A 23,010-nucleotide genomic window follows, 5' to 3' on the forward strand; every position below is an offset into this window, starting at 1 on the left:
AGTTGCTATCAGGAGGTGCCGTTCGTGAGAAAATAGGTTTCCCCTATCTTCCCGTAGTTGGGACAAAGACTGTTTATCTGTTTGAAAGACTTTAGTTAACTAAATCTTAAGATTTGTAACGGGCCCTCGAGCTAGCTGAACATGTACTGTGGAAATGCGTCGACATCTGGTACCCATCTTACTCGAAGAATAAGATCTGCGTGTGGCGAGCTATGGGACAGAGACCGTTGGAATGTTTACTGCCGAGTGTTACAACTATTTCCTTTTTAAGGGGAGCTATACTATTACTCCATATCTTTGTTAGACAAAACGTTCATCCCTTGACCGCGGCTTCGTTCGGCGACTGGCTGTCGCCTCGAGCCCAAGCTCATTATCACAAGTTTCGAACAATTACAATCGGACTGGATGACTACAATTGTTTAATTACAGCTATGGTAGAATTTAGATTACAATGTTACGGGATTTTCCCAAAATTCCAAAGGGAAGGCTCCGGTGTTCTTTCGTCTCCGACATATATATTATTATGTTGTATGCATTGTATGTATTTTTAAAACTACGGAGAATATGTTATTTTATTTATGTAAACAATATTAATATTTTACACAAATAAATTTTATTCTGGGCGTGTTTCATATTTATTTTCTTTATTAGAAAGTTTGTATAATTTTAACTACAATAACAATTTAAATTCAACATACTGTTTTTTGTCTAAAGAGGTAGGGAGATATGTATAGATATAATACTTCGACTAGCAGTTAATTTTCGTCATAATATTACAACAGATTGCGACAATTTTTCTTAATTCTTTTACTTTAAATTCTCATCAAAAGTGCTTCAAAACTAGGTACATGAAAGATTCCTACGATATACAAAATGTCAGGTACATCTCATTATTAGAATAATAACATGAAATCTATGATTAACATCATAGCATTTATATAAACATTATTAATCACATCAATAATCACATCAGTTTTCGACTTTCATTGCACTTCCTTTCGATGTGTTTGGTTATTTCGAATAAAGAAATATCTAATCTTTAAATTCACTATGATAAGTTACAATATTTACACGTGCTTTGGTATTTACTAATATATGAATAGCTAGTAATATATACACATATCTTTTTAATAAGATTGCAATAAACGAATTAAATAAAGTTTAAAAATTTAAATTCGATTGTCATATTGTAAGTAACATAAATTATACATTATATTAGAAAATTTTATATAAAACATATGACAAAAGTTAATGAATAGTCTACCTCACTTAACATGATCACCTGAAATATACCTATTATTTTAAGTGATACAAAAATTAGTTTTGTGAGATAATGTTGAGGTTCACAAAATATATAAATAGTTAGATCAGTTTCAAGATTTTACTGATGTAGATAAATTTAGCAACAACATAATTTTCAGCTGACCATGCTAAGTGGAGTATCCTGTATAATATAGCGAAACTAAATTTAAGGATATCAACATTTAAAATATCACGAAGATAAACTAGCTTGCATGTTATATAATAATGGATACACGTGTAGAAGTTGCAATACCGACAGTTCCTAAAAGACACAAACCTTCTTCAACTAATCTGTAGAGAAGAGTCGTGCAGTATCGACCGGCATACAGTGATCAAAATTAGTACTGATCTTTTTTAACAGATATTAGCACTTTTATTTGAATAAACAAATGAATTTTTGAAATTTTGAAAAAGCAATTCTATGTAATGTATAAATATACATTATGATTTAAAACGTTTCCACATGTTTGTCATCCAGTACTAACGAATCAGCCATAGATCAATACGGTCCAAATTTTATCTATCTATAAATTCAATTTGTTAGCAACTGAAATTAAATTAGAAGATATTCATTTAATCTTCCTTGTACGTTTTCCCGCAAAGAAATGTCTGAAATTTCAAAGTAGAGAAAAGGGAAATATACAAAGGAGAATATGAATGATGCTTTGTAGCGTCAAAAATAAAATGATCCAGAAACAGGCCGCTGAGGCTTTCAATGTTCCAAAAAACGACGAATGTGAAGGCTGGGCACACGTCGCATGTACAGACCAAAAGAATATTAATTATTTTACTTTTGATATATGTAAAAATAATATTTGAATAAAAATATGTATTCTAACATATAAATGTTTTCTTTTAGTATTATTAATCATTTAGACCGAAAAATCTACTGATTAAATAATTGTTCGGTACTGGACGACAATTTTTCGTTTTGTACAAATTACAACATATTTACTCTTGCAAATTATCAATTCTTATTATTGAATTTCATTTTTATAATGAACAAAATAACATAAAATTCATTTTTCTTTCCCTTCATTAAATACCACTTGTACCGTAAGCTCATTTTAAAAATTTTGTTTTTTACCGACTCTAGCCAAAGATGTAACAAAACTTAGAACGGTCGGTATTACGCCACTCATCCCTAATTGACATCTATTATACATAAGTGTTCATTATAACAATGTAAATATTGTACATATCTACGATAATCTAAGGACATACGAGCTTAATATAGTATAATGCAAGCCTATATAATGCAACCGTGTAGGTACTAAGGTACTAATGATACTATGGTACGCTAATAATAATAATAACACTCAGAGGTGAATGCGATCTTAAAGGAAAAAAAGATAAAAATAAAAAATAAGGAGCTACGTTTATTAAAAATAGCTTCTAATTAAAAAAATAATATTGCATTAGATCGAAACTATATGATGTATATTAGTGATTATGTAACGTAAACGAAAAATTCATCTATCTCCACTAAAACATTATCTAGTACTTAACTTTTACTTTTGTAAAATTACTTACAAAAGTATTTCAAGGCTTGCAATCTAAGCTGCTAAAAGATTAGAAAAAATATAAGAGACGGAATTATTGAATACAATATTCATGCTTGCAAATGTTGCAAACAGTTATACGCTGCAGACAGTATTGTGAAATATTTTTTACAAGTTAATTAACATATTAATATAAATTTTCATAATAAATAATCGAATATTCATCGCTCGATGAAATATTATAATATTCAAATATATAAATAATAGAATATTTTGATGAAACAGTGTTCATTTACCAGTCAATTCATAATAAATATCCATTACCTATTTAGATAAAGTTTTGTCTGAATTTCATTAAAATTGTGTTCTACCTGTTCTTATGAAAATGTTAAATATTAAATCCTAAGTGATAATTATTCTATCACGATGTCTTGTGCTTGTTTAGCTAAAACAGATCTTCTGTTTTTAAACGTCCTATACATACACTCGATACTCCATGTAATGAACGTGATGCTTATCATCAGTGTCATAACATGTATACAAAGTGCATAACTTTCGCTGACATCTCTGATGTATCCTAAGATAAAAATAAAAATTGATTAACATAACAAATTTCCATCACAGTTAATAGTATATTATGATTAGTATATTAGTGTACATATCCTACAATATTTTATCCAAAATTCGACTTATATTCTTTTGCTAACCCACCATATATATATTATGTATAAAATTAAAATCCTGTATTGTATACGATTCAATTAAATTAAATTATTAAAGACCTACCAATTAAAGGACTCAGCATTACAATGAATAAACCTTTAAATACCATAAACATCCCAAAGGCATTTGGCAGCTTGTTTAAAGGACAATATTCGGAAACGGTAAGGTTTAAATTTACCAAAGTGGCGCCACGTAAAAATCCTATTATCACGAATGTTATTATCAAAAGTATTCCTTTAGATTGCGCTGCCATAACTGAAAAGTATAATAAACACATATTAGAAAAAATGAAGGAACAATATTAATACATTTGATGGTAAATATCTATTCAAAATATGCATGTAGTTTCAGTAACAAGAAGTTGCAAAAAAAGAAAAATATAAAAAGAAAGATTCTACTATAAGAAAATTATCTAAATACTAGAAGAACTATAAGAAAATTGAAAGACTCATAACGAGAAAGGTGTTTATTCATGTTTATTTTTCTATAGAAGAGCCAAGGGATACTCTAGTTTCTTTAATTTTTACTTATTACTAATGCATTTTAATTTTATTCATTATATTACATAATTCTTGTGAGTGTATCTGCAATTGTACCGCGAAAGAATTATATCTAATTAAATCATGTGGACCTCGCGTCAAAGCTTTTTCTAGAATTGTGTAATTTCATATGACAACGAATCAAGATATAGATCATTTTTTTGTAATGTCAATTCCACCATGCTGTGAGCTTATATAGCTTCTGATAAAAACGGTATGTGTTACTATATGAAAAGTTAAAAAATTTGAAGGAGTCATTTTGATTTTGATACGTATCCTTTAATTAGAATATTGGGTTTCACAGAACGAGCGATTTGTTATTTATTGCTTTAAGTCTGTTTGGGATTTGGAGTGACCCTCAGTTTATAATTCGGACGATACATATCCCTTTTTTGAGAAAGTCCGAATTGCTACCTCCCCGAGCTGTAAAATCTTATGATGCGTACATCATTAACTCATTTGCATCCAAACGCGGATTATTCCGCAATCAGACGACTGTCTTCTATCACCAAGCGCTATTACGCGCGCTGCGGCTGCTTTTTTTATTTCCATTTTAATCTAAATAATTTTAAATAAATAATTTTTACCTTTTTCTCTGTTATAAAGAATGTAAGATGCGATTTTTGCGAAGTAACATTGTCTACCAATCGTTTTGAACAGTAAATTTTCAATAAACTCCATGAAGAATTCAGATGTCATTTACTGCACCTACGACCGATCGCGCGCGGTGATAGAGACCAGTCCTCTGAGGTAGGACCATGATGCAAATGGGTTAAGAGGCTAAAAAACACCTTTTAAGTGTCGATGGTTCAGGGCATAGATAAACAGCTGGCAATACCAGACGATATGCGCTCACGAAAGGACAATAAAGCATAGAAAACACGGGACGGAAAGTCAGAATATACGAACGAGACGAAGCTTCTGGTGGAGGGAGCAATAACATCCTAGAACATTCTTCATCAGAGCGTTGTACCGTTCGTGTGATACTACATCGTATTCAGTTTCAACAAGATCGTACAACCGTCGTGATCAGACGTAAGACTCCTCGTGTATACTAAAAGTGCAAATAAAGTACCAAATCATACTAACACTCGATATATTCAATTTACCTCCACCTTGAGTATTAACTCATTCGAGGTTCGCGATATCAACCGATCGGTTGAACGTGACCGATCGCTACTTAGTTGAGAATTCGCATCAAAGTTAACGATAGATTATTATTAGATTGATAATTTCTATGCATTTATGGAAAATTTAAATGTGCAAAATATATATATATATAAAGAAGTATGCTAATCATTACCAATACTTACTACGTAATTTTACATAAATGTAATTTGTCAAAAGGCATGTTGCTATTCTTTCTGACTATTGAAAATATATCGATTTAATTATATTTATTACTACTGCATTACTAATTATTGTTCTCATGCTTTCCGATATTGACACTGAGTTCCTTTGACATACAAAGTATCATTAATGGCAACGTAAAAACTTTATATGCGTATAGAGTATTTGTATGTGGAAATAACATGGTAGATATAAATGCAAAGTACATACTAGATCGTCCAATTCCAACTAGAATACAGAAAACCCAGAAGATGGTTCTGTTCTTGAATCCCAATCTATCGAAAATGGTTGGTAGTAAAAGGCGGGCAAGAATGTCGGTGAATGCAGATATCGACAAACAAGAGGCAACTTCCGCTTTGCTCATTCCTGTCGACCAAGTTCCTTCGAAAAGTCTACCGATATCCTAAAAAATGGCGCACAGTGGAACGAACCCCGAAAAACGCGATAAACGATCGAAAAATTGATTCCAGCGTTTCACAGTTTTTTTTTAAACTCACTCTATTATTTAATTCATTTACTACTAAGACTAGGTATATTCATTATAATATTTTGATGAAAGTCGTTTTATGAAATTTTTCTGTTCATAATATCATTTTCTTTTATTTATTTATTTATTTATTTATTCATGATATATAACTTTATAGTCCTTAAACTATAACATATATTAGATATGTAGTATATTATCCTCGCAACACATGATGCCGTTAGATTAATAATGTTTTATTAGAAATTCTATAATCAAGTTTTTGACCATTTGTCGCGTTTTTTCGGGTTTTGCTCCACTGTGTACCGTAGCTAGGATGTTAGATGAAGCATAAACGTTTTCCTACTGTGTTATATATTGCAATATTATTGTTACTACTTTTATCAGTACAATATTCCTAGTCTTTATATTAAATATTTAATATATTTATTATTTTATTTTCTTAAACTTATTTGTACAAAAATTAAATATTTAAACGAATGCGATATTAAAACATTTTATATAAATTTTAATAGTTTTTAACAACATCCTCTGCTACGGTACCAATCTTACTTAAGTTCGTCTTTAAAGAATTACTTACGTATGCTAGTTAAAAAAAATGGTGTCATTAGTTTGAAGTTTGATTCAGCAACATAATATAAACTCAAGCCAACAACTATGTTTAGGTAGATGCCATCTTTAAGTAAGTCTAAATCAAAGGTTTCCTTTATCTTCCTAAGGTATTCATTTTGAGACTTCTTTTTTATCTTCTCCGTCTTATTATACTCCAGCATATTATTTTCGGAGCCACTTGTATCACATTTAACTTCCTTCACCATTCCATTGTTTTCTACTTGTAATAACATGTCACTTCTAGTTGAATTATTTCTATGCTGTTATAAATAATAATTGTCCATTAATTTCTTTTTCTTTTTAGCCTAAGTCATCGATATTTATCAAATGAGAATATTATTCAGAATTATAATACAAATTTACAAATTGTAAAACTAGATATTATTAGAAACTAAACGTAATTCGTTCCAACAAATTTCCACTAAAATATTAAGTTCTTCGCCCCATTTGTTTATTTCAACGTACACTGAATGAAAGGTATCGTCAATTTGCTAGAAGAATGGCACATTTCAAAAATTGTCAATCTTAAAATATCTGCAAGAATTAATTCTTAAAGTGATTTATTTCTGAATGAAAGTGTCATTACCTTGCTTAATAAAATTACACATATTTAACAAAAAGGATGTTACAAGTGGAAAATTATTGTAACTCCTTTTTTAATAATAAACAATGTATATAATACAGGAACAATATAACTGCTGACCTTTACGATTCAAAGATTATTATCTGAATTCTAAAAGTAAACAAATTTTTTCGTTGTTAAATTGTCAATATTAATATTAGATAATATATTAACCTCATATATTGCTCCTTTAGGGATCATTGATTTTTTGAGAAATGTGTGAAAAAGAAATGCACTACGTAATTTTGACCAAACTTAATATTACGGAAGTATGATATTAAAATGTTAACAATTTTATACTTCAAACCTTCTATTGTGGAGTGAGAATGCAATAAACAATACAAATAAAGATAATATACAATAATAAAAATTTACCTTTCGCAATTGTGTTACTCTTCCAGCAAATCGATGATAGATAAGGTGCTCTTTATTTTTCCAATATCATATAAATATAATTTTATCGTTTTCATTGTAAAAAAATCAATAATTCAATAAACAAAGCTTTCTAACAATAAAATGAAATATGTATGTGCCGTCACTCTAGCTCTTAATTGTTTTCTATCTCCATTAGTTTGTAAACTGAGGATACTGAGTTTAAAGTTTATGAAGTTTAATATTATTGCCTGGAGTTAGAATTGAATATTTCTTAATTTCTAAATAGAATTTTCATGATTCATATTTTCATAAATTTGTACCCTTTATACCAATGAAATATACGTGTATTGAATTTTTTTTTGGAAAATGGAATTTGAACAGAAGTTAGAACAGTATTGAATTAGAATAGAAATGAGTTAGAACAAAAGTGGAGTTAGAATTCATTAATAATTGAGTCATCATGGTATGAATCAATCTTAGATGACAGGGATCCTTAACTTTGATGGATTAGCTGTGTAAAATGGTAAATACCTGACGATGGTTTCTAGATAAATGATTAAATATATATTTATTTCCGCTTGAAGTGTAGTCAACCCACCATATGTTTACTGTATGAATTAACACGAGCAATGACAGATGATATTTTATATTCGCATAACTAGTCGATAATAGTGAAATATTAATTTAACATTCAGTTATCCTTGAATGATAGAAATTTGAAGTTTTATATTTGTTTCTAAATCTATGAAGCTAATGTTGTTGGATTCCTAAAATTTCTCTGATAAAAAGAAATTTAAATACAACTTTATTCAATCATCCAATTATTCGATAATTTATATCGTTTCTTATTTTGTACTTTAAATGGTAATCGCTGCAATTTAGAAACAGAAATTAAGGAAGTGATAAATAGCATCAACAAGGAAGTAATCCATATTAATAAACTGGACATTCATGTTTCAATTTATGATAATATTTGGTCGCGCACGTTGAAAATATTACATGGAATAAAAAACTACTTATGACAATAAAAAAGTATTATTAGAAGCTATTACATCAGTCGCTTTATTTATTAAACTTAGCTTCGACAAATTTTTATTCGTTTTGATTACCATAAGATGATATAAAGTGTAAAAAAATTTAACACAATGAAAAAACGATAACTGACCAATTGTCAAAATTATAACAAACTCTCGAGAGAAAAATTAAACAATTACTATTATATTATATTACTTATTAATAAATATGATATATTACACTTTCCAACATTTTGAGATGAAATGGAAAAATACAACACTACTTTAAAATGATTTAATAATTAGTTATCGTTAACATATAATTAAATATAAAAATTTTCTCAAGAATTATTTTATAAAGCAAATACTATTAAAAGAATAAAGAAATAGTAATTCAAATTGACGTAAAACAGAATACTATTTAAACGAAATTATATTTGAACTTATTTCTGTTTGCAGAAAGATTCATCGGTAATAGTTTCATGGAAATGTTATAAAGAGTACAAAGGTGACTTTGATGAATTATTTATTCAGCACTAAAACTCCTTTCGAGCCATAGTCAACTAATCTGTTCTTTTCTTTCATTCAACCTTCGTATAGTAGAATCACTCGAAATACAAAACGGTGAATTGAAAGATATAATAGGATCAAGAAATAAAAATGACACGCGAAATTCTATTTCCATTAAACGATTTCAAGTGAACCTATTTCGTGAATGCTTCTTTGAGTGTTATTATAGTAATCAAACAGATCGATATCTCTAAATCTTTTTGATCAAATCTAATTTAGCTTAGTAGATATCTAAGTCTCCTAAAACTTTAAGGTATTTTCGAAAGAAACAAAACTTCCATACTTTAAAAAAAAGAATCGAAATTTTGCAATTCTGATTTATTTTATAATGCAAAACTTCCTGTTTTTATATGTACATATTTGCATCACAAATTACGTTGAATTTTCAATGAGGTCTAATTGAAATTTCAATAGTAATATAATCTTACCTTTGTATCGGCATTTGTACTTTTAATTTCAGGTTCAAATGGACGTAATAAACAAGCGCCAATAGTGGAATGCAACGCCCATCCTCCAACCACTAACATCGCTCCACGAAATCCATATGAATTCAAAAGAAGATGAATTAACTATAAGAGAAGAAAGAAACCATCGATGAATATAATTTTTATAATTATCTGAAAAATACATCTATTGAAATTATTCTTATAAAAGATAACTTATCGCATTATGTATTTAGAAAGATTACAGAAAAGTCTGTAGGGATATATCGTATTTCAAATCTGGCTATGTAATATAAAATATGGCATAAAGAAAATATATTAAAAGTGTTAAATAATATTAGCAAATATTGCTATATTTCTTATGAATTAATGCTTATACACACATAAAAACAAAACGTAACAATTAAAAACAAAAATATCTCGTACCTGAGGTACTATCATCATGGCCAAAGTTGTTCCAGCCATAGAAAAGCCAACAGCTTGTCCTCTTTTTTTCTCAAAAAATGTATTCAACGCCACGAACGCTGATGCGATGGCCAGTCCAGTTCCTAAGCCTGTATAGTAGTAGTATATGAAAATAAATTAAGTAAAAACAGTAATACTTAACAACAAATGAACATAACGAGGTATATTTGTTCATTATTTGTTATGAATAAAAACATTGACTATCATTCCTTATAAATAGTTGTATTAAAATGTTAGATAGATTGTGTTTGAAAGATTAAAATGTTTAAAACGTTTAACAAGTTATTAACTACATTAAGGGAGAAATTTTTTTGTAATATACATATATCGAATACGAATAAAATTTCTAGAAGAAATACCAGAATCTAATTGTAAGCGATCTTTAAGAAACGATTAAATTTATATGAAATTAAAATTGAGAAAACAGTCGTAGAATTTATAAAAAATAAGAATTTTTTATTTTCAAATGCATATAAATGTTAGTACAATTGTTACATAATAATAATGTTAGTACAATGATTCTTGAAATTGGAAAAGAATGATTTTTCGTTTAAAACTAAGGCATGTTACGAAAATATTATTTATACAGGCAATAGTAATATAATATAATATTATATTATATTATATGTATTATTAATTACATATTATAAGGAAATAGTTAATGAAACAGCAAGGTATTATAAGCGTATAAAATGAAAGTAAGTCATTTCATTGATATTCTTCATATGGTTCAAATAAAAAAAACTAAGAATAAAGTAAAAAAGGTAAACAGATGCGTTAATTAATGTACAGAAACTGAACAGAATGGATGTAGTCACCAAACGTGAAGGAAATAAATAGCATCGAGTTTTAAAACAAATTGTCATGTGTTACGATTGAAAACATTTAAGATAAGATCTTGACAAAAATGAAGAAACAAAATGTATACCAAAACTGTCGCTTCCTTTGTAAAGAGTGATATATTATTCTTTATTTATTATCATTCTCTATAATCTAAAACTACAATTACGGCAGAAACATATTAGAAACAAATCGATGAAGTACATGTAGGATTAATAATAAAACATCTTTTCTTTAATAAACAAATAGAAATCAACCAGAATATGAAATCTTGCTTAAACTTACATTATTTTGCAGTAAAGGAATTGTAAAAGTAGCAATAGAAAAATTTTTGGATTTTTATATTATAATTTTAGAATTTTAGAATATTTTAATTTATTAGAATTAATTAATTAATTTATTAGAATTATAATTTTTGGAAAGTCAAGATAATGAAATTAATTGATTGTTGGAAAGTCTGCACATAATGAAATAAAAATTATTTTTATGAAATATATGATGTTTTAAAGAAACTACGTATAATTAAAGTTTTATCTGAAAAACAACGATGTTTCATATGCATTAACCTTATGTAAATGGTTATACATATGTATATACACGAGAGACCAATTCAGAAAGATATATATAACGTAAATATAAAATTTACGTGCAAAAACATGTAATTAGCATATTAAAATCCAAAGGCTTATCTTGTTTTCATACCTCCTAAAACACTATAAGTGCAAACAATATGGAACATGCTATTAGCTCTCGACGTCAATATCAGTCCAGTACAGCTTAAAAGAGATCCAAAGAAAGCCACTTGTCGATAAGAATACTTTTTCAATAACGGTCCTATTAAGAGACCTAAATTATAATCAAACAAAAAATAATTACAATAAAATAAATTAAATTTATTATGGTAAATTTGTTTTAAAGAAAAAATCATTGCATTTACGTATAGGAATATTTAAAACTAATAATAAAATATAATTGTTTTATAGATCAACATACGGTATAATTAAGTATCAGAAATCACTCTAATGATAATTATTTATGAATTATTAATGAAAAAATTTATGTTTTCTCATGTAGAAAATAACACTATATATATTTTATAATTACTCGTAATTATAAAACAACAATTGGCGTTATATGTAAACAAATTATATTTTATTTAGATTCATTTATGTGTTTCCTTACTACCTGAGAAATTAACAATAGCATCAAGAATGCTCATTATGAATGACGCTCCTGTGGAGTCAATCTCAAGTTCTATAAAGAGGTCGTGGAAAAGGAGTCCAAACGAGGGATCCAAAGATCGTAAAGAGAGCTGAAAACCAAATTTGAAAAATTTATGTATTACATATTTTCTATGTTAAAATAATTACCATAAAAGCATCACGTTAGTTTTGTAGATTTGAATAAAAATGTACATATAAATATTCATCATGTTGAATAACTATCAATCTCCTATGCATATTGGGAGTTTTTTTATACATTTTCAGTACCACTAGTGCATGCGCACTTTTATTAATATTTTTAGTGCGATTTGGCGCGATTATATTATGTAACATAAATATATTTTAATGAAGAAAAATAAATATTCAAAATAAAAAGAATAACTTTTCTTACTATTGTTATTTATAGTTATACTCCGAAATATTGAGATTCCTAAGTAATTTATTTATTCAAATTTGTGCGATAACTTTTACGCCATTATTAAGATGTACTCATTCTTAACTAGAAAGTTGGAAAGATACACCATCGTATAATATTCAAATCATATTTGCAAATGAAAAGTCGATCATACTGTTGATACAGATGTCTTTAAAATAAGCAAGATAGCCAAATATACAACAGCTCTCAAAGGTATTCGAACATTTACTACAGAACTTTTTTATGGATACATTATTATGAGCGTTATACGAAACTCGTTGATACTTCATTGACATTATAATGAGATACCACTATTGTTATTAGAATAGTAAAATTTGAAACCACTTAGCAAATCTATATAGAAATTACAAGACATTTATGACAAATATATATATACACATTTAGTGGAAGATTGATGCACTGCATAAATAGTAATTTTAAGTATACAATTAGTGCTACAAATGATGTCACTACATGTTACATATACTAATATAATGATATACTAATATAGTGAATAACTGACTATACAAGTACATGGATCATCTTTGTGAAATATATGCTTCTAATTAAATATTTTGCAACTTTTACATATTTTCTATATATACATTATCAGATCCATTTCAAATTTTTCCAATATAATCACAACAGTCGTGTCTCGTTATAGTTTTAATGACATTCCAAGATGTTTTGTGTAACATGTGTATGTATACATAAACAGCTTTTAGAAATGTTCGAATATTTCCGTAACTTACAGTAAATACATAGTTTTAAATAATTAGTACATACTAATTAATAATTAAACATTTAGTACACACATAATATATGTATATTAAATAACATAGTATACAATAGCTACTAAATGTATCTTCATATAATACTAAAGATAATACCACGTAACATTAATGCAACAAAATTGCACGAAGTTACCCAGAACTGGCAGAACTACACTTAAATTTTACAACGAGGAATTATTTATTTACAAATTCTGTTACATATTATATATTTTTACAAGCAGTTTTTTAAACAGAATCAACGCTACTAAAAAAATGTGTTGCATCTGTTAATGGTATCATTATTCTGTAAAAAGTTAATCAAAATCGGTGTTTTTTAATTGGGTAATTTTCGTAGACCGCGGTGCTTCTCAAAACGCGGGACCGGGTTCCGGCGAACGCGCTGAACCTATCTTGCGCCGGCCCTGAAGTTACCTATCAATAAGATTTGTGAAACTAAAAGCACAAAGGTGATAAGTCGATTTGTTCGCGTTACTTATTTTAATCGCATAAACTGTGGGCTCATTAGCGACTACTTTGATTTATACAGCACACAGTTGTTGTGTGAGTTATACATTATGGTATTCGCATACAAAAACTCTAGTACTCTGGGGCACATGGATATCTGTTTTTCGGCACTACTAATTTAACGTTTCAATGCGTACTCGCAGGGCAATAATGATTTTTGGTACAATCGCAAGACATGTGAGATTTACAGGTTAAGGTGGGTCCCACCACCAGAGGTCGCGCTGAAATAAACACATATAACTACGAATAAATTGATTTGCAAAAGTGTCGGCTGAGAAAGCCAATCGATTTGATAACAAAGATATAATGATATCAGAATTATCAGATATCAGAATATAGAAAAAATAGGTTACTAAGACTTCAAACATATATATATATTATATATAGTATATTTATATATATACAATTAAAATGGAAAGTTCATGCACAGTGGCTTACAAATATATTTATGCATAGTGTGCATATTTATGTTCATAAATACATATATAGTAAATTTTTATCAATATATTATGTAATATCCTTATGTAATGCCTTATGATATGAATATATTATGTAACATAACATATTTTGAAATTTCATTCGCGGTGTAATGAGACACGACAATTATAACTATACATATTGGTAGAAACGAATCTGAAAATGTATATAACATATATGCATACAACGACTTATACAAACATACATTTCGTAAAGATTGTCAAACTGTTTGAACAATTAATCATATTAGTAACCCATAATATGTACCGAGAGTATCTTTAGCATCAATTATATGTTTAAGGCCATCGTTTATGCTGTACACTAATTTTTCACTAAATGGAAATATACATTTGCAACAAACGCTTCGTAATTTCCACATACATTTTCAGATTTATTTTATATTTTTATATTTTATCCATATAATCAGGATAGTTGTGTTTCATTACAATACAGGTAAAATCTCAAAAAGTTTTGTAGAACACGCATAATATATCCATAGAAATCTTTGATACTGAAACACAAGGAACAATTATAAGTAAATATTGTTACCGTGATGAGACTACTGCCAAGGCAAACGAGCCATCCCCAACCGCCATCGAGCCCTTTCTTCTTCTTGTCACCAGAATTCATCGCGTTTGGTTCCAACTAATTTCTCACATATGAACGAGTTACATGCATGAACTGTCAGGAATCTAACCGATATCGTGCAATACGTGTAGTAAAATGAACTTGTCGCGATCGTACGCTGATTATTCCATGTCCCAGAATAGTTTAGTCACCGCCTCTTTATTCACTGCTCAATGATCCGACACGTAGTCTGGTAGGCCGGCTCGATGTTTCTATCACTTCTTGCTTCGATTAAGTACTGGCAAGTTACTGCAATGCCATCTCGAACCGATTCGTTTCACGTTTGCCCCTCTTTGTTCTATCAGCCATGGAAAAATACGAGTTATATCCTTTTGTAGGACTCATAACAAGAAAATAATTTCACATGAAACGGTATTAATATGGATTGGTGTCTCATGCGATTCAAGGAATGAAAAATATTGCGAGTCTGTAGCTATCATTACTTATGTGGAGAGGAAATCTTTTTACAGGTACATTCTTCAAGAATGCATTCGTAATACTAAAGTCATTTCTTCAATTGCTTAATCTATGTAAATTTTTATTATTTCATTTTTATTTCATTATTGTTTTATTATATTACGTAAATGTATGTAAAAGAAGTGTGAAGTCATGTATAAATTTAAAGTAAATATAAAGCAGAGGTGAGAGTAAATTATTTGTAAAAGCGTAGCACATTGTTTGTTAGAAATACGGTATTACCTTTCGTGTTAATTACTATATTTAATTTAAGAAAATATTTCTCAACTGCAACCGTTAGTTTCAGAATTTAGAAGAAACATTAAGCACGTGCTCTTTATTTTTTTGTATTCATAAATAAATGTAATGAAATATTAATAGACGTAATAACCAGATTGCGGATTTTTATGCATTTACAGAAAATTTGAAGATACAAAAATGCACGATACATATGTAAAATATAATAAATAGAAATGTTCGATAACGTGTTATGCATACTTAAAGTATCGAATAACACCTTCCATTTCTTTCGCTATGACTATATCATTCATAGCTATATGATTGATTAATTGTCCATTTGAGCAGCTATACAAATAATCACACATTCGCTCCAGGAAAATATAAATATATAATAGTTATCGTATAATCGGTAATGATTCATACAATTGTAAAGTCCATTACTACAATTATACTCCTTCGAGTACACATTCATTTGTTTGTAACTTTCATTTATTTCGCCTTTCGAGTCATATTATATACTATACACACGTGTAGAAATGTAAATAAGACATTTTCTTGCTATACAGCAAGTTATCATAAGATAATTATAACTCGTGATACTTACAATTTATACTATAATTGCTATCAAAACAATCATGGAAGTTTCAGTTTAATAAATATAATTACGTGTTACTTAAGTTGGACATTTTGCTTCTTCGCGGAAAAGTACTAGACAGCAGACAGAAAATAACACCTTTATTTCTTCTTAGACGAGTTGAACTGAATTTATACATATTTTCTATAGACATAAAATTTAACATATCATATTTTGAATTTAAGTTTCGATCATGCGTAACAGTTCAGGTTTTATATCTCTTACAAGACTCCATAGATCACAGGTGTTCCAAAAATGAAACTTGAAAGTGAATTGGGAACACGACAAGCAAAAAGGTTATTTACAGTAATTGGCTGCTTAAATATCTGAAATATACTATGCACAGTTATAACTAAGTTACATACATCGGCATAATTTCTAAACAGCACGAGAGAAACGAACGTCTTTATAAAAAGGCATAGATTCATTGAAACGTTGATGCGTGCGAACATAGGCACATGACATTGATTGTTAATATGTAAATGCGCAGAGTTCTCTATCTCACTTTCCGTTTCATTTACATTTTATACTTTTCATATTCGTTTCCCGTCAATTTGACAGTTCAAGACGACAGAAGAAGAAGAAAAACAACGAATGATCTTTAATATCGTAAAAGATTAAGCGAGAACAAGAATTATAAAGGTTTTTTAAGTAACTTTGAAGTATTTTGAAAGAGACACAGTATTCCTCCAATGACAAGTAACCGCAGGAAATCGATCGCGAAAGATAAAACGGATATCCAGAGGATTTCAAGCGTAGAATGGTTATACTATTAGTAGAAAGAATTTTTGGTGAATATCAAAGTTCAAGCCCGAAACATAAGTATATTTGAATGTGTGAAGTAAAAAAATAAATTGTAGGTGAAATTTTTAAGTATATGTTTATAATCTCCTAATTTCTAACAATAAGTTTAAAGAACTAGCATCAAAGTGATGTTATCAGAATTTGAAGAAAATGTAATATTATCTACAGCAATAACACAATTATTGTACATAGTACAAATTATTTGTTATAAACATGAATTATCTGAGAATAGCAATTACAAATATACTCGTAATACACGTATTACGTTATTTAATTGCATCATCTTTAATTCATATGCAAATTGACAATATATAATGTGCATTCATTAGTGATAATTTTGATGTATCTTTAAGATTAACATTTTATAAACGTTAATTTTAAATTGTACCAATATAATACTGATAATTATCCTGCCTAGTTTTGCTAGCTTTAAAAATATACTGATATTTCAAAATTACCACAATTTATCCAAAATTTTAATTGAAGAATGATCGAATGTTTCGAAACATAAAATACGCTTACTATAAAATTTGTCGTATTAATATCATTCATTTATTGCAAAAATTATTACTTATATATAATATTAATATACATTATGAATCAACTTACTATATTATTTTTGTATTTTAATTTTATTTCTTTTTTGTAGTTAAATTATAAATTTTGTAATTTAATTTTATTTCTATATATTATGTATTTTAAAATTATAGCTTTATCCTATAGCTTTAAATACACAACTTTCTGATTTTTTACCATCCACACAACTAGGCTTTCAATATGTTGATTAAACGATATAATCAGCCTGTATGTTTAAAAAAATTGAACCAAAAATAAAAGTGATTACATAATGTATCCATTTTGTTAATTAACATTTCTGAATCCAATATTTTCGTTAATCTTTCTGTTTAATTAATATAAAATAAGAAACGTCAATCTCTTAGTAACGATCCTTTTGCACTTAAATATAAGCAAACAAATGATATCTATTAAAATAGAAAATTCCAATCTGATCATTATATTTAATATGATAAATGTTGAATGATATTAAAAAATATTGGAAGAATAAAATAGATTCAATAAGATAATTACTATTGTAATTTCTGTAATTAATGAAAGATTTACTTCATAAATATTTATCAAAAATTTGTTAAATAACATTAAAAGGTTTTTAATTATTTCCCATGAAGAATATGTAAGTTAAAAAAAGGTATTTTGAATATGATGAATTATCTTTCTTTCAATATTTAATGTACCTTTCGTACAATAATAGTCGAGATCGGATGTACGAAAATGTTAAATAGATCCTCTGGAATTTTTCGATCTTTAAAAATATTAAAACCTTTCAATTCTTAATATAATTATGCGTCAAGAATTTAAGTATAATTTTTGTTATCTTTTGGCAATAATATCTCCTATAAGTAAAATTAATACCAAACGAATGTCAATGTAAATAGTACAAGAATATGATGTTCCACTTAATTTACTTTATAAAATGATCTTAAAATTAGAAATTTATTTCTTTATGTCTCCTATTTAAAGTTACTCTATTTTCATTATCTTTCAAAATTTAAAATCGTTTTAAAAGGACCATATTTCACTTAATGTACTGTATAAAGTATGCCAGTTTACGTCACATCGAATTAACGTTGATTCAATGAATTAATTCAGTGAATCTCTGAGGGCCAAATATTACGTAAAATAATAATCCAAGAAATTGTGCAAATTGTACACCGTATTAAACACATATCCGCAATTTTATTGTAATATTTTCACTATTATAACGTAATATGAAGTCAATTGTACAAAAAACATAAATTAAGCTAAACGAAAACGCGTACTTACAATGACAGTTCAGAATATAGAACAGATGTATATCGATAATCGTATTCGGTTTCAAAAACTCGTGTTTCCATTAAAAATATAACCAGAGTCGGACGAAAGAAACAGTTCGTCCTATTGTCCATATTTCACCATAGAATCGCATATGTTTCGCACACGAATTTCGTCTTCCCGTTTTACGGATCGCGTTCACTATGAATGGTCATGAACAGATGCCATCCAGGATGGTGAACATTGAATGTCGCGTATTGAATTGTCTTCGTAATGTCACACGCGTTTCCACTGCTATGTTTATCGTAGTTCGCGAATAAACTGGAGGAGGATCGACAACGAGGAGAAACGAAAACCCGAAGCGGAGCAGACACAAGAGATTACCGATATCTCGTTATTCTCGTTTGACCACGATCACTGCTGCTTCGCGTTCGTTTCGTTGCGTTCCGCGGCTAGTGTGCAGACGATCGGTCGATCCAACCTTGGTTTTCCCGAGTGTCACTTCTTCGTTTTTCTCCGTTTCCCGAATCGCAGCCGATTTTTATTATACTCGGTCTCGGAACTGACTGTCTCGTTGCATCGTGCACACCTCGTTCTATTACGTGAACTTCGTCCGAGTGCGACACTGTACGCGCGTGGTGAGAACGATTTTCGCAGCATTACCGGCGAAATGTGCATTGATGTTGACAAAGCTTTACGTTCGAACATCCGCGTCAATATCGCCGCGCGATATTGTTTCATTTTGCATTTAATAGAAACACGCTTCTCGTAGCGGTCATTTACACACCAAGGAATTTAAATTAAAAACTGAATCGATTCAGGCTAAAATGAAGATACACACATATTGCTCGCAACGGTGATAACAATGATGGATTGATTACTAATGATCCTTCTTCTTCATGATCATGAATCATTTCTTTCTTCCGCCTCCTTTCTAACCTTTTTCGTTCCCTCGAACGAGAAGGAGTTAAGTGAAGAAACGGACTTCGTTTTTCATATTACGTTTGATTCTCCTTTTTTTTTTTATATATAAATTCGCCGGTTTGTTTATTTGTGTGTGTGTGTGTGTGTGTGTGATAATGGCTATTTTGTATCGAATCTATTTACATTGCTATATCTTTTAACAGGTATGCTCAAATAAAATGAAATGCATGTTGATTTAATGGTCCAAAATGAAATATTTCAGAAATAGATAGCTTTATCACTTTCACAGTTGACATTATTGCTATTATCAATACTATTCTAATTTCTTTATATGTTACTGCCATTACACTTTGATTGCACAATTCAAAACAACTCAAGTATGTGAATTTTACGCTTTTGTTTTATTCAAAGAGTAAACCATAGATGCAGTTACATATAAAACATTTTCGATAATTCACAATACAAATCTAGCATTATTTTTATGATCTGGTGGCAATCTTTAAAAGAGGAACATAGCTAGCACAACTAACATGAATATTCAATACATAAACTACTATGGATGCATACGTACTGCAAATACTTACATTTGCTAGTTGAATTTTTAATGGTAAAAATTATTTTATTCTATCACGTTACACGAAAGAAAAATTGTATTCTGATCTAATTTCAAGAATTTCTCAATTATCTTCTTATTATTTATTATTCTTATCATATTATGTCTCGCGAAGTCCATGTGTACATGTTACAATAAGATTGATAACACAAGCGAATAACACCCCGTTTGTACATTAAAAAATTTCTCCTTCTTTTTTACAATATGAGGTGCTTTATATTGACAAGTCACGCATTTTTCATGACTTCATTGTTACGATACTTCATGTTAAGTTACATAAATGTGTAAGCTAAATTTATTCCTCCAATGTATAAAACAAATTAAAAATAAAATATATCGCAAGGAGAAACTGAATAACAACAAATTTATTTTTATACGAAGGTTATGGAAATATAATAATATAAACAGAATTTTATACACAACAATGTCAATGTGATTGATCATTAAAGAGTTATTTAAATCAGTTAAATTATTCATTATTAGCTTCAGTAGTAACTGTACGTTACATGGATTAATTAACACGACCACTAAGAATATTTTTTACCAACGGTTTAAATTACTTGCGGTATGAACTAGCTGCGGTTTAAAAGCAAATTTATTTTTGCACCGCAAATATACTTTGATCACAATCAGTGTTTCAACATTTATAATATTATTCACCCTGAACTCAAAGATTAATTAAACTAAATAATGAGAGGAGATTTATCGAAATTCATTTTTTGTTGCCAATTCAAATAATTGGTAATAAATTTAAGAAAGGCTAAGAAAAAATTATTTATTGGTTAGTAAAAATATCAGTAGGTGTATTATCCATACGATTAAACATAGAAAAGCATGTACATATACGTGAATTATATTAATAATGTCAATGTGTACATAATATTTCTCATACAAACGATCTATCACGTGTCGGAGACTGTATGTATTGTATTTTATCACGTTGAAACGTGATAAACGTATTCGGAACGCGTTAATTATGTTACTTAAAGCGCCAAGAAACGCAATTTTATTGCTATCATATCTAGCATATGAAGTTATTGACTAAAAATATGATTTTCAATACATCGACATATTTGAAGCACTAAATTATAAAAGAATAAAAATAGACACGTATAAACAGTAACTATGTATTAGCGTATAGAGTTAATATTCTAATTACATTTAATTTAATTTATATTTTAATTTAACTTATATTTTAGACTTTCATTTCTATTTAAATATCTATTAAAATGTATTGCAACTGATATAACAGCTTTGAAATGTTGCGATAAGAAAGTAGAGTATGATACATCGTTATTCAATTACTTATATCATCCTTATTGACATCAAATATAATCCTATGAAGTATTTGAAGACTAAAAATACGAAAATTTGGGGAAGTAAGATAAAGAAATAATTAAACGATAAAGCAGCAATTGATTACTATAAAAAGATTGTGTATGCTTATGTATTTATAGAAAATTTGTAGGTGCAATAATACATAGATACACAATGTGCAAGAAATATAAAATAATAACCCTCCGTATATCACCTCATTTTTACTGCCATTGTCTGCATATGGGATTGTTTAAGTCCATATAGATATTTTAGCTCTTTGCCTTTTAAATCACTCAATAGCTTTTGCTGCCATATGTTACTTTCATTTTTTTTAAACAAAACAAAATTTAAACAAAGATATAAATAAAATGAAAAATTACATTTGCCAGGTGGAACAAATTATTTGGATTCCGTTTCTTTAGTTATGGTTATGGAAATATGGATCTATATAAATATCTGCAGTCTAGTTATAATATTTCCATAAACTTACAAAATTGTTTCTTTTTGGAATATAAATCTCTAAAATAGATAGATATACTATATCTATCCTGGAGGGGATATTCGTATCATATGTGGGCGATAAGACACATGATATATGGTGGAACACTTATAATACGTAAATATTGTAGTGATGTATCATCGATTTTCTTTGGTATTTCACAAATCTTCCAATGCGTAGAGCTTACAGTCTGCGTACGCCTTATCTCCTGCAACCATATCTATACAGTGGAAATTGTAGTGCATATGTTAGGATCAAGAAGAAGTATCGTTTAAAGTTTAACGCATTGTATTATATTTTAAATTACATGGAAATGAATTTTTGGTTAATGATTTCGTTTAGCGAAACAAAGTTCTTAAATTTATTAGGAAAAATATCATGAAAAAATAATGGTTGTTATTTATGGAGTGAAATCGTTTAAATGTAAAGTAAAATTTTTGAAATATTTCTAACGATGTGAAAGATGAAATATTTTTAACAGGGATGAACTGTGAATATCAGAAAAACCGGTGATCAAATAAACGTATAAACAGTCGAAACATGCAGGTACATAATGAAATTATGTCTGAAAGTAGCGTAAATGTGTGAATAAAGTAAGTGATTTTAAAAAAATTCTGAACGAACAAAATTTGCTACTATTTACAATTTAGCATTCCAAACCTTTAACGAAATTTTCAAAATGTTTGTACACATTTAGGCACAGATATGAAGTTGAAACGCGTAGTATGCTTCAAACTTAGATGTTTTGTTACCTGTATTTCACTTTTATATTTCAGAGAATGTGTTATAGTTTTGATTTTAATAGAATCCTTG

General features: G+C 28.5%; 1 protein-coding gene across 2 annotated transcripts; it reads right to left on the reverse strand.

The window, feature by feature from the left end:
- Positions 1-783: 783 nt before the first annotated feature.
- Positions 784-23,004, reverse strand: LOC122565579 (monocarboxylate transporter 12-like). 2 transcript variants are annotated; one of them, XM_043721662.1, is made up of 10 exons: positions 18,857-23,002; positions 14,803-15,178; positions 12,026-12,152; positions 11,543-11,686; positions 9,962-10,089; positions 9,521-9,661; positions 6,481-6,772; positions 5,627-5,782; positions 3,591-3,782; positions 784-3,381 (listed from the first exon to the last, which is right to left on the reverse strand). In XM_043721662.1, the coding sequence occupies exons 2-10, from the start codon at positions 14,881-14,883 to the stop codon at positions 3,218-3,220; spliced, it is 1,425 nt and encodes a 474-aa protein (XP_043577597.1). In that variant the 5' UTR covers positions 14,884-15,178; positions 18,857-23,002; the 3' UTR covers positions 784-3,217. The 2 variants fall into 2 exon arrangements, with proteins under 2 accessions (XP_043577597.1, XP_043577598.1); XM_043721663.1 differs by lacking the exon at positions 14,803-15,178 and having other exon boundaries at positions 18,857-23,004.
- Between the last annotated feature and the right edge of the window lie 6 nt (positions 23,005-23,010).

The sequence above is a fragment of the Bombus pyrosoma genome, linkage group LG3, assembly GCF_014825855.1.
Source record: "Bombus pyrosoma isolate SC7728 linkage group LG3, ASM1482585v1, whole genome shotgun sequence".
NCBI lineage: Eukaryota > Metazoa > Arthropoda > Insecta > Hymenoptera > Apidae > Bombus > Bombus pyrosoma.

What these genes read in the sequence shown, in the direction of transcription:
- LOC122565579 (XM_043721662.1), bottom strand. Translation starts at nt 14,883, where the DNA reads ATGAATTCTGGTGACAAGAAGAAGAAAGGGCTCGATGGCGGTTGGGGA. An exon ending in TGCTATTGTTAATTTCTCAG is followed by an intron (nt 11,687 to 12,025) that starts GTAGTAAGGAAA and finishes ATTATAATTTAG; the next exon opens with GTCTCTTAATAGGACCGTTA. An exon ending in ATTTTTTTTAACTAGCATAC is followed by an intron (nt 5,783 to 6,480) that starts GTAAGTAATTCT and finishes CTTGGTCGACAG; the next exon opens with GAATGAGCAAAGCGGAAGTT.